Below are 11,388 nucleotides of genomic sequence, written 5' to 3'. Positions count from 1 at the left end.
CCCCGCCACTCAGGGGGATACCCAGGCTACTGGGGAGGGGGCTCCAAAGGCTTATGTGCCACATGGGTGGGGCAGGTATATGCAACTTGCTCGGGACAAGGCATCCCTATTTGTTACTCAGCTCCTTCCTGAGTTCTGTCCTGGCACAGTACACTCTGTCCCCCTTCTTTTAACTTTAGTACTCATTCCCCACAAACAGCATTGCTTGGTTGGAGGGTGAGGTGTCTTGGTTGTGCCTCAGTCTCCATTCCCCCTATCAGTGCACAAGCCCCCACTCAATCATCCATACATCTGATTTCTACCAAGCGGAAGGTGCCATCTCACTGCTGGGTTGCATTCCTCACATTTCTGAGATGTTTGAGCATCTGTGGCCATTCCTGTTAACATTTTGGGCCCCCCTTTCCCTGTTCATAGCCTTTGCCTCTTCTATCAGAGTCACCGTCTTATGTTGGTTTGTAATAATTCTTTGTATATCTAGGTCTTAGTTCCTTTTTAGTTTTAGATAGAGCAGATGTCTTCTCATCTGCTCCTTTGGTCTATGGTGTATTTATTAAGTCAGTCCTAAAAGGTGATGTGATGGGGTGTCTGTGAGACAGTGCTCTGCCTACCACTGCTGCTGCTCCCAGGTACGTACAGGGGCGCTCCTCTGAGCCTTAGACCTGTGCCCCCCCTGCCTGCTGCCACTGTCATGGGTCCTGGCCAACCACCAAATCGCCAAGCCAGAAACATGGTACCTTCTCCCCTCCATCAGACTGATCCCCACCAGCAATGCCCTGGTGCAGGATGCAGCCCCTGCCCTATCCTACCTCCCCTACTTAGAATCTACCCAGCAGACCAGATAGTTCAAAACTGCCAATCTGACCTACACACCTGTTTTCAGTCTCCAATCAGGCTGCTCTGCAACTGTCTCTGAGAGCCAGAGCCCTTTGCTGTCAGTCCCGCTAATCTCCCCATGCCAGTCATGCTCTATAGTGGCCCCAAGCCCTCTCCTCAGGGTCCTCACACATTCTGTTCCCAGACACTTCCCCTGTAGGTTCCTGGCAGCACAAAGGCCGCCTGGATCTTCATTTCCCTGTTGGGCCAATATTCACTGTGACAGCACAGAAATGGCACTCTACACATATGGATCCCTTTTATGCCCCTTCCCCACGGCACTCAGGTGGCCTTCAGAGGCTGGGGCAGGCTACAGGGGTGAGACAGCACATAGCAGCATAGAAACAGGAGCTTTATTCTCTAATGTGCATACAGCAGATTCCTTATACAATCAAGGAAATGGTTTCTCTTTCAGGCATCTGACTCTTTTATCAAAAGAAAATCCATCCTACTTAGTCCCACCCTGGGCAGAAGCTGCCCTGAGCAGTTTTGACCCAAAGCAAAAGGCAATGGGAAGTACAGGCACACTCCATGGAACCCCCACAATGCACACACGCCCTAGGCCTTTGGGACAGCTGTGAGGGGGGCAGCATGGAGCAGCACTCCAAGACACCCACACCTCCCCACAAAAAGTCACAACCGGGCAAGGAAGACCAGGAGGAACCAACCAACAGGGTGTGGCCAGGGCCTGCCAGTCAGCAGCTCAGTGATCAGCATCCATGGCGTCCAAGTATTTGGCTTCAATGATTAGGGGCAGCAGTTTGTAGCTGAGGAGGGGAAGGAATAGGCAGAAAGATGAAGATTGAATCAGGGAGAAGACAGAGGGCCCCGTCTCAGCAGCCCCACTCTTCCACCCAGCTGGTCCCACCTGCCCTCTGCCCACCCTCCCGTACCGGATAGGGATCATGGTAATCATGATGAGGGGGAAGATCATCTTCATGTAGGGCAGGGGGCTCATGCCAAAGGCACAGAGCAGCAGCAGCTGCAGGACCTGCAGCCCCGTGAAGTAGTGTATCTTCCTCTGAGGCACCTTCCTGATATAATGGGTGGGTGGGTATGAGGCCTGTGGGTGGTAGGGAACCAGGTGTGGATAGGTCTGATGTTGCTGTATCTCCCACCCACATCCCTCGCTCAGGACCAGATGCTCACCTGGTCCTTGAGCAATAGGACCAAACGCTCAAAGAGCTGGTTGGCATCGATGGAGGTGAGGGCAATGTAGAGGAAGAGGCCGTAGAGCACAGGCTTAGGGATCCACTGCAGTGGGACGGGCAGCAGCAGGAGGGAGAGGCCCACTAGGATGCTGGCGCCCAGGCTGGTCAGCCGCGTCTCCTTCACGTTCATGATCCTGTGGTCCCAGAGCACCGCATCACCTCCAGCCCCAGTCCAAGGGGGCATGCCCCACCTTGGGTCACTTGTGACTCTCAGGCTAGGGCACTGCAGGGCCATATCCCTCCCAGGGCTATCCCACCTTAAGGCCCATGTGACTCTTGCCTCAGGCTTCAAGGGGCCACTGTCACACTCACGTGTCATAAACATGCCCACTCTCCACACGCTGCTCCACCAGAGCCAGTGCCCGCACGTGCATTGGGGAGTGGGGGTAGGCAGCGTGGATCCAGGGCATCCCAAACAGAGACAGCCCCGTGTTGATGATGGCGATGAGCAGGAGGTCCCAGTGGTAAGCTGTGCCCTTCACTAGCCTGCAGCAGAAAGGCGGGAACATGTATCGGATAGAGCCCCTGTGGGCTCCTTGGAGGGGGGCACCCTGCTCAGCCCTCCCTTCCCAGTCCTGTGAACCTGTTCTCTGGTGCGTTAGCTAAGGCAGCCACCAGGTTCTGCTCAATGAAGAAGAGCATAGAGAGCAGGAAGCCGAGGCCCATGGCACTGCAGATGGCTCCCAGGGACTGCGAGTGCATCTCCGCCATCTTAAACAGGCTCTCACGGGGGTTGTAGCGGAACTTGCTCACTGCAGCAAGATACAGACCCTGCTCCAGCCTGCAACTCCATGGAGGCACCCCACCCCACCCCACCCCACCTGCATGCCGGTCCAGTCCCAACTCACTCTTAATTTCCCTGAAGCCACAGGAGCCAATGAGGGAGAAGGTGAGCACAGCGATGGGCAGGGCACAGTCTGACAGGATCTCCCGCATGTAGGGGTGCAGGTAGGGGCTGGGGACAGAGGAGGGTGTATCAGCCTGGTCCAGGGGCTGTGTCTCCTTCCCCTCACCTCTAGGCTCCCCCTCACCTCTTCTTGAACTGGTAGAGGGTGTAACCCAGCCAGAGCGTGCCCAGCATGATAAGGAGGCTGAGCACAGCAGTGTCCCGGTGTGGTTGCTCAGGTAATTGGCTGCTCTCTGGGTTCAGTTCCAGCGGGCTGGCCAGGAGGCTGGTGTTGAGGGCAGTGTGGAAGCTGGTGTTGAGGCTGGTGCCAAGGTCCAGCAGGCTAACCAGGGAATTGTGAACTAAGCTGCGATCCCCAAGGTGGTTGCCATAGTAGTACTTCTGGAAGACTATGGACACAGACCAAAAGGCCTCAGCCATCTGGGTTCTGGGAGATGGGGGCCCAGCTTCCTCCTAGATGTGGGGTGAGGGGGCCCTGAAGGGAGAAGGGGCATCTGGGAGAAGTGAGGGGAAGCTGGCCCCATCAATTTGCCCATCCACCCACTACTCCCACCCCTTGCCGCTGTCCCTCTGCCCTGACAGTGCATCTCATGTGGCCCAGGGCCTCTGATCCTGCCTGGAGCAGCCCTGTCACCCTCTAGCACATGTGGCTGCTGCTCCCCAGAGCACCCTGGAGCACGAGAACAACCTTAGCTTGCATGCTGCTTGACTGCCCTGGCCACAGCCCATAATCCCCCATCTTAACTCTGATCCCTCTACAGCAAGTGGCCATTAGGTAAATACTCACTTTTGGTCATGCCCTTGACAGCATCCAGCACAAATGTGATGGAAATGAACAAGGCAATGATATCTTCTGTTGACCTGCCAGGGGATGATATGCCTCATAAGATGGGGGTCAGTTGTTGTGGGGGGAAGCTTCCCTGAGCCTAGTGTGACCCCCCACCTCCTACTGCCATGAAGAGGACCAGTCCCAGGCTTTTCCCCTTGGGGGAGCCCCATCCCCTCTAGGGTTATAGGACCTCAGAGGCTGGCATTGGCTGACCAGATCCCTGGCCTTGGTCTCCCTCCAGTTCGAAAGTCCCAGCAGTTCAGGGAAGGCCCTGTCACCTCTTGAAAAGACTCATGATCAGGCTGAGGTTGAAGAGGGCATAAACTGCAAGGAAGAAACTGTTCCACAGGCCTATCCATGCATAGAAGGTGTTGAAGTCCAGACTGTAGTCATCACAGATGCCACGGATCACTGCAGGCAGCAGGACAGGGGTGGGCGGTCAGGCTTTGGCCGGGGCCAGGGACCACAGGCACCATCTCCCTACCACAACTCCCACTGCACCTTGAGTGTAGAGGGCCAGAGGCGCAGTTGTCAGCAGCACCACCAACGGCTGCCCAGAGAAGAGCGCATACAAGAGGCCTCCAATACTCTGCCCAGCCATGCTCTTCTGCACACCTGAGGAAGCGGAGTGATCAGGCAGGCACTACACCCTGGGCACCCCCCACTGACCTCCGGTCCCTTACCGATGGCGCCATTGGTGTTCTCATCATTGAGGGTCCCAAAAGCAATCGTGGGCAGGAGGCAGGCGAAGTAGAGGAACAGAGTGGTGGTGATGTACTTGCCCACAGTCTTGTTTTTCCCGATAATGCCTAGGACAGGACAGAGTGTTGGGGATGCTGGACAGGTATACTTGTTGTCCTGTGGTCTGAGCCACACAGGCCGAGCTTCGGGGGACCGCAGAGCACATACCATCAGTGAAGTCCATTGAGTACACGGCGAACCTGCGGGCGAAGTCCTCCCGGATGCCCTTCCCCACAGGGAAAAAGTCCTTGTGCTGTATGGGCTATAGCAGGGTGCCTGTTAGCTCTGCGCCCATGCTCTGCAACCCCCACCCAGGCCCACCTTGACCTCCCCCCCCCCCCCCCCTGCCGTACATGCTGGGGTTTCTGGGAGTTGGAGTTTCTGCTGTAGCTCGGTGTGGTGAGGTTTGAGACCTGGCCCATCATGGTGAGCAGTTGTCTCTGATGTACTAGGGCCTCCTTGAATTCTTCCTCTGTGTGGGTCTTCAGGAGTTTCTGGCGGAAGGTGATGTCCAAGAACATGGTGGCAAAGGTGCGCCCCACCTCTGTCGCAGTCTTGGTGCTTTTCTGGGGGTGGGAAATGGGGGAATCACATCTGCAAATCATTGTCAGAAAACTACAAGGGTTAGGTTGGGGCAGCCAAAGAAAGGCCCCTATGTTTGAGTAATTTTTAAAAATACCTCTTTTCAGTCAGGAAGGAAATACAACCTTTTGGGCAATCTCTGGGGGAAGTCAGGGCTTGATGAGGACCTAGCAAGATGCTACAGAGAAACCCAGGAGGGCCGAGATGAAGGAACAGGGTAGAACGAGGCCTTCAGATGCCAGAACTGTGGCGTACCCCAGCACATGGAAGAAATGCCCCCAAGAAGACAGCCAGGTAGCCTGGAACCCTCCTCTCCAGGAAAGCAGTCCACCCCTCCTCACCATCTTTGGTGGGGCCAGCACCAGGATGACGAATCGCACCTCACAGGAATTCTCCCCCCAGTTCTGCGGGCGAACCAGGCGGCTGATGCAAACGTGCCGCCTTTGTAGGGTCTTGGAGGTGCAGCTGGCAGGGACAGGGGAGGGCACACAGTTGCCACTGCTGGTGGGGGAACCCCATCCCGAGTACCTAACTTGGACCCCCAGTGACTTCTGTTAGGGATAAGAAAGATGACCAAATGGGATGGGAATGCTCCCCCTCTCCCCCTGAACTGGGTTGGCCAGCTTCTACAGGGACATGGGATACCTGGCTCCACGGTGATATGTAGGGAGGCCCACTATGGTCGCCTGGCAACTCACATGATGCAGAGCCATGACTGCTGGTACTGTACCCCTGTGACTGTGGAAGTGACTCCTTGGATGATATCTGACAGCAGGTGAACTGAGGACAGGGTGTAGGGGGATAGGAGGTCAGCTGGCCCACCTCCCTGACCTCCCTGCCAAGGATGGGAGATGGGCCTTACCTTTACCCTCCATGGGGGCCCCAGCATCAGTGAAGAGCATGGCCATGAGCATGTCCAAGTTGCAGTCAGGCTCAATGGTGCGGGGGTTGTAGACGATGCGGAGCACCATGGCCCGCAGCACCTCATCCAGCGAGGTGGCTGTCTCGTTCAGGATGATGCTGGCCCGTGCCAGGAAGCCATCTAGGTCTCGGTGCGCTCGGATCTCTTCCCCGAAGTTCTTTAACTTCAGGTACTGTGGGGACCCCACACAGGCCCAAGAGTGAGACCTAGCCTCTCCTCCATGGTGGCCCCTCCCTGGCTGCCACTTCCCACCAGGACCAACATCCCCTTCCAGAGGGGAAGGTCCTAGCAGATGAGCTCTGGCCTAGTGTGAGTTCCCTGTGTCGTGCGAGAGGGGAGCAGCTTGAGCTATCTCAGGGGAGCAGCCACCTCCTGCCCCGACTATAGGCCCAGGACTCAGTGTCTCCTGTCCTGCAGATGGGCCACTCACCTTTCGAGAGGTGTGGAGGAGCCCACAGCCACCAGACGACTCACTGTCTGCTAGAAAAAAGGGAGATGGCTCATGGCACCAGCCCACCTCTTCGGGTCTCTCTTGGTGGACTGGAGCCTACCTGCCCAGTCTCCAGTCCCCTGCCCTCCCCGCAGTCTATCCCTGCTACAACCACCATACCAGCCTTGGTGGGCTGCACCTCGAGGTTGACGTTGACAAAGAAACGGATGCTCTCGCCAGACACAATGGAGGAGTTGACGGTGTTGAAGGCCTCTTCTGTCAGGCTCTCCTCATGGGTTTCAGAGGCATCATCTGTGTCACACTTGAGGTAGCCTGGAGACCCAACCACCACCGAGAAAAAGACACCCCAAGAGGGCCTGGCCGTCAGCGCTACACCCCAAAAAGGACTTCACGACCAAGGAGCTGTTGTCCTGGGCTGTCCCACTTGGTGCACTCTCAGAGAGTGGCCGGGGAGGCCTTGCGTAGGCCAGGAAGGCAGCCTCAGGCCCAAGTGGATAAAGTATATAGTCTTGGCTCCACCCAACAACTTTCAACCAACATTCTTCAGCTACAGGAACCAGGGCCTTGCACTATTCTGACCCATATCCTTCAACCAGAAAAAAAATATGTTCATTCTACAAACTTTGAGCTAGGAACATGGTGTAATGACACAGTTATGACTGCCTAACCCCTACCCTCCTAGAACTTCCAGGTTACAGCACCCAGACCTGCCTGGCTACCCAGATGGGATCATGGGAAGCCAGAGCCACTGCAGTATCCACACCCCTCCTTCCCCACCTCATTGGTACAGGGTCTTAAGGCACCTCCTCCCAGGTAGGGCCTGGGGCAAACCATCAAGGCTGAGAGACATAGTCCAGACATCATACAAGACCCGGGAAGCAGGAGAGCCTGAGAAATAGAGCAGAGGCCTGACGGGGGATAGGACTTGCAGAAGGAGGTCTCTTCTCAGCCTCACCCCCATGGTGAGAGAGGGGCATGCTGTGGCACCTTGGGATTCCCAGAGCACAGAACCCTTGGTCTGCCTCTCAGTTCCTGCAACTGCCCCACAGCACAGGCTCCCGCCTCTGGGAAGGTTTCCTGGCGAGGTGCAAATGTTCTCATCTTCCCCAAGCCCTGCTGGGGCTCCCCACAGCCTCTGGGATCACTGTTTGAGACAAACCTGCTACCCATGTCCTGACCCCTGGCCCTTCAGATCCTGTCCATGCCCCACCTCGATTTCTCATGCCTCAGGCCAGTTGGCCAGCACCCCAGCCATGCCAGCTCCTGCCCTCTGAGTAGAAGGCCCAGAGAGCCTTCTTCAAGGCTCACAGAACCCTTCTCCTCTGGCAAGTCCTCCTAGGGCGCCGCCTCACTCTTGGCCCAGCTGGCACCTCTTCCTGACCATGGGTCCCTTTTGGCTCACCACTTGCGGGTGATCCCAGGAAAGGGACCTTTGTAGCTCAGAGCCCACCAATGCCTAACACCTGTGCAGGGACAGGGACGGGCCAGCAGCATGCCTACATCTGCCGGGCAGTGCTGGTTTCCTCTGCACATCCAGGCCCTGTCCCTCATGTTGTCCTGTGCTGAGCCTGGGCCCTTTCTGGACAGGAGGTGCTAGGCTTCCCCTGTCAAGGCCCCCATGGACTGGTGAACCCGAGGTCTGCACTGCACCTAGATCCCAGAGCAAAGCTATTAGGTCAGAAGGCGTCCTTCTGACTTTTGTCATGGAGCTCATGTCCAGGAAAAACTCATTCCTCCCCAATTCCAGGCTTCCTTTGCTTTGACAATCTAGTTCTCAGCCCCAACCTGCCCCAGCTTCCCCTGTCACCCGAAGCATCCATTTTTCTCCCATGCTGTCCCTCACACTGCCTCCTTCTTCCCAGGACCTCCCCAGCTGACACTACCAGGTCCCTCTAAAGCTCCCTCCTCCATCCTTAGCCCAGCCACATGCCTAATTTGCCTGCCAGCAGCCTGGCACATACAGTTCTCATGCCCTAGGGATCCTTGGTAAGAGCACATCACCAGTCTGTCCAAGCACTGTCCCACTAGACACCTCTCTGATGGCCCTGCCAGTTCCTGGGTCTGGGCACAGGCAAGGCAGCACAGAGCCATCCCAGAGACGGGGGAAGGGAAAGTTAGAGCAGAGCTAGCAGGGAACACAGAAGCAGAGTCACATTTCTTTAGAGGGACAATGGCAGCCTCTCCCTCACAGGACTGGACAGGGACTGAGGAATGCAGGCATCTAAATCTTTGGCCTCAGGCTGGTTAGATAACCAGAACATTGTAAAAGTGAACCAAGGGACATCACTAGATGGTCTATATGGCCCAGGAGGGAAAGCAGCCTGCCCTCCCAGTACCACACCACCACCAGAGACCTGCCCGGGTCCAGGCGGTTTCAGCTGCCTCTCTAACCAAACCACAACCTCCTTAAGGGCAGGGTCCAAAGGCATCCCAGCACCAGTAGAGGACCACAGACAGGTGGCCGGTGCCAGGGGTACCCAGGTAGTTGGACTAGCACTCCCAGATGCTTTTGATCAAGGAGTTCTCTCTAGGCACACACCCATCCCTGAGTGTACTCACCTGAATCCTCAAGGTATCCATCCTGCGACATGATGGACGAGTTTTCTGCAAGGAAAGTCAAGAACTGTTACCAGCTCCAACGACCCGCTGTGGACAGTCTCTGGTGCCCATCTGCTCTCCACCCCACACCAACCCTGCTAATTTCTTCTTACCCTTCCCAGGGACCCAACCCAGGCCAACCTCAGAGAAAAAGGAGCAGGGGACAGTAGGAGGGCGGGCCCGAGAAAGCCACGCCTGTTATTCTCTAGCCCATCCGCTAGAGACTGCCCAGGTGAGAAGGCAGAGATGTTCTCGGCCCGTTTCCTCCCAGGGTCCATAACAGTACCCTGTGAGATAGCGAGGGAGTCACTGGTTGCGGAACCCATCAGCCTCCTGGACTGGAGGTTGGGGGGCTTGAGCAGGCTGGAGGAGGTGTCCTCCGCCCTCCCTGTATTATCCGGCCCACTTCTCCGGGTTTTCCTTCGCTGCCAAGCCCAATACTTGGGATCGAGCTCTACTGCGGACACATTGGTCCTCTTGAACTCTTCCTCCGGGGCTTTGGAGCCCCCCACCCGCCTCCCGGCCATCAACACCCATCACACGTGCAGCCCCCAACTTCACGCGCCCGAGCCACACGAAACCGAAGGGGCAACGGCCTCCTCCCCTGGCGCCTCCACCCGCGTCCCGGGCCTCCTGGGAGGCGGAGCCGTTGGCCCGCCCGGGGGATGGAAGGGGAGCCGTGCGCGCTCCCCACGCCGGGCCCCGGATGGTCCCGCTGTTCGTGCCGCGCCGGGCGAGGAAGGAAGCCGCAGAAAGGACCGCGTGCACGAGAGGACAGCGCCTCTAGGCTCGGGGACCCTGGGGGTCGCCGGTAGGAGGCAGGACGCCGACAGGCGAGCAGGGCGGGAACTGGGCGGCAGAAGGGAGGACGCGGTCGGGACGGTGGCGGTGGCGCACACCCGGCTCCCATCCCGGGCGCCCACGTGCACATAAATGTCGGACAAACAAACTCCAGGTGTCCGAGTCCCGTCAGCCAGAGGCCCAGGGACCACCACCAACTGGCGGACCCGCGCAGAACGTAAAGGGAGGCCCCGAGGCAGCAGCTAGCAGAGAGCGCGGCGCTAGGGCGCCAGGGACCCCCGGCTCCGCCCGGCCCGCTCCCAGGCCTCCAGTCCTCCACGGCCACCTCACTGATGCCAAAACGTAAGACTCTCAAGACGGCGAAGCAGAGCATCAATTCCGTGCTCAGCGCCCACCCCGGGCCTCTCCCCACCACCTCTCTACCCGCCAGGCCACCCACTCCCTCGAAACCGGACTCCCCCCAACCCCCGCCCCCGGCTGGAAAGCCCCCACGACCCTCTCGCCCAGATGCCCCGGGGCCCTTGCAGGGTGGCACCCGCGATGCCCCAGGGCCCCGACGGCTCTGAGTCCCCGCCTTCGCTGCGGAGAGCGGACGGCCTGCCGTCGTGCCCGCCGGCGCAGGCACCCACCGCCAGGCTGGAAACCGAACACACGCCCGGAGGCCTCGGCGACGGCCCCGGCGATCGGCTGGCGGACAGCTGCACACACGCACGCACACCCGGGCTCCGCACCCCGGGCTCCGGCACCCCAAACTGGGCGTCTCGGGCGGGACACCGCAGGGCGCTGGCGACACACCCCCGCGCCGCGCCTGGGTCCTAATGCCGCTCAGACGCCCCGCCCCGGCGCGGGAGGCCGTGCGTCCGGGGACCGGTCCCACCCGCCCGCCCCGCTCCCTCACCGCACCCGGTCCGCTGCGGACCCGCTCTTCCCCGCAGCGCGTGGCGCCGACGCCAGACGGGTAGACCCGGCTTCTCGGAGCCCGCGCGCCCGCCCAGGCCTCGCCGGGTGAGGGGCAGGGCGGCGCTGGAAGTTTCTTCGAAGGAACCGGCGGGGTCCCGGGACCCACGGAGTCGAGCCGCTGCGGCAGGTCGGGGAAGGGTTTCCCCCGCACCCGCTTTAAGCGAGCGGTTGGCCGCCGCCCCCTCTTCTCGGCAGGGGGCCTCCGCGGGCCCGGCCCGCCGCCGGCTCCGCCCCTTCCATTCTGCCCAGTTGCCCGGGCGGTAAACCTTCCTCCTCCTCCTCCTCCTCCTCCTCCTCCTCCTCCTCCTCCTCCAGGAAGCGCGCCTGGACTAACTAGACGGGCGGACGCGCCTTCGCTGGGCTCCGCCCCGGCCCGCCGACCTCCCCATCCTGCGGCGTCGGGTTTGCTCGGAGGGCGCCTCGGGGTTTCGCCTCGGGCGTCGACGCGCTCTCGGCTTTCTCTTGGGTCAAGGTCTTGGCTCGGGGCTTCTTTCCTTCCCAAGATGGCCCCGC

The 11,388-nt window shown here is 59.1% G+C and overlaps 1 protein-coding gene across 6 annotated transcripts; it reads right to left on the bottom strand.

The window, feature by feature from the left end:
- Window positions 1-1,204: 1,204 nt before the first annotated feature.
- Window positions 1,205-10,997, bottom strand: SLC4A11 (solute carrier family 4 member 11). 6 transcript variants are annotated; one of them, XM_070419998.1, is made up of 20 exons: window positions 10,819-10,997; window positions 9,076-9,120; window positions 6,676-6,828; window positions 6,496-6,545; window positions 6,006-6,237; window positions 5,842-5,923; window positions 5,485-5,608; window positions 4,915-5,127; window positions 4,730-4,823; window positions 4,504-4,629; window positions 4,322-4,435; window positions 4,099-4,231; window positions 3,779-3,852; window positions 3,116-3,380; window positions 2,933-3,039; window positions 2,668-2,836; window positions 2,397-2,570; window positions 2,023-2,218; window positions 1,767-1,936; window positions 1,205-1,640 (listed from the first exon to the last, which is right to left on the bottom strand). In XM_070419998.1, the coding sequence occupies exons 2-20, from the start codon at window positions 9,104-9,106 to the stop codon at window positions 1,577-1,579; spliced, it is 2,571 nt and encodes an 856-aa protein (XP_070276099.1). In that variant the 5' UTR covers window positions 9,107-9,120; window positions 10,819-10,997; the 3' UTR covers window positions 1,205-1,576. The 6 variants fall into 6 exon arrangements, with proteins under 6 accessions (XP_070276099.1, XP_070276100.1, XP_070276097.1 ...); XM_070419999.1 differs by having other exon boundaries at window positions 10,835-10,997; XM_070419996.1 differs by having other exon boundaries at window positions 6,496-6,542; window positions 10,819-10,902.
- Between the last annotated feature and the right edge of the window lie 391 nt (window positions 10,998-11,388).

This window comes from Myotis yumanensis, unplaced genomic scaffold (assembly GCF_028538775.1).
Source record: "Myotis yumanensis isolate MYYU_CA2020_CCGP unplaced genomic scaffold, mMyoYum1.0.hap1 SCAF_7, whole genome shotgun sequence".
NCBI lineage: Eukaryota > Metazoa > Chordata > Mammalia > Chiroptera > Vespertilionidae > Myotis > Myotis yumanensis.
The sequence above is the reverse complement of the archived record's forward strand: the minus strand, read 5'-3'. Positions and strand labels throughout refer to the sequence as shown.

Coding starts and splice junctions, on each gene's coding strand:
- SLC4A11 (XM_070419998.1), bottom strand. CDS start 9,106: ATGTCGCAGGATGGATACCTTGAGGATTCAG. Junction 5,128..5,484: donor TGCTGGCCCCACCAAAGATG/GTGAGGAGGGGT, acceptor TCCCACCCCCAG/AAAAGCACCAAGACTGCGAC. Junction 4,630..4,729: donor CTCAATGGACTTCACTGATG/GTATGTGCTCTG, acceptor GTCCTGTCCTAG/GCATTATCGGGAAAAACAAG.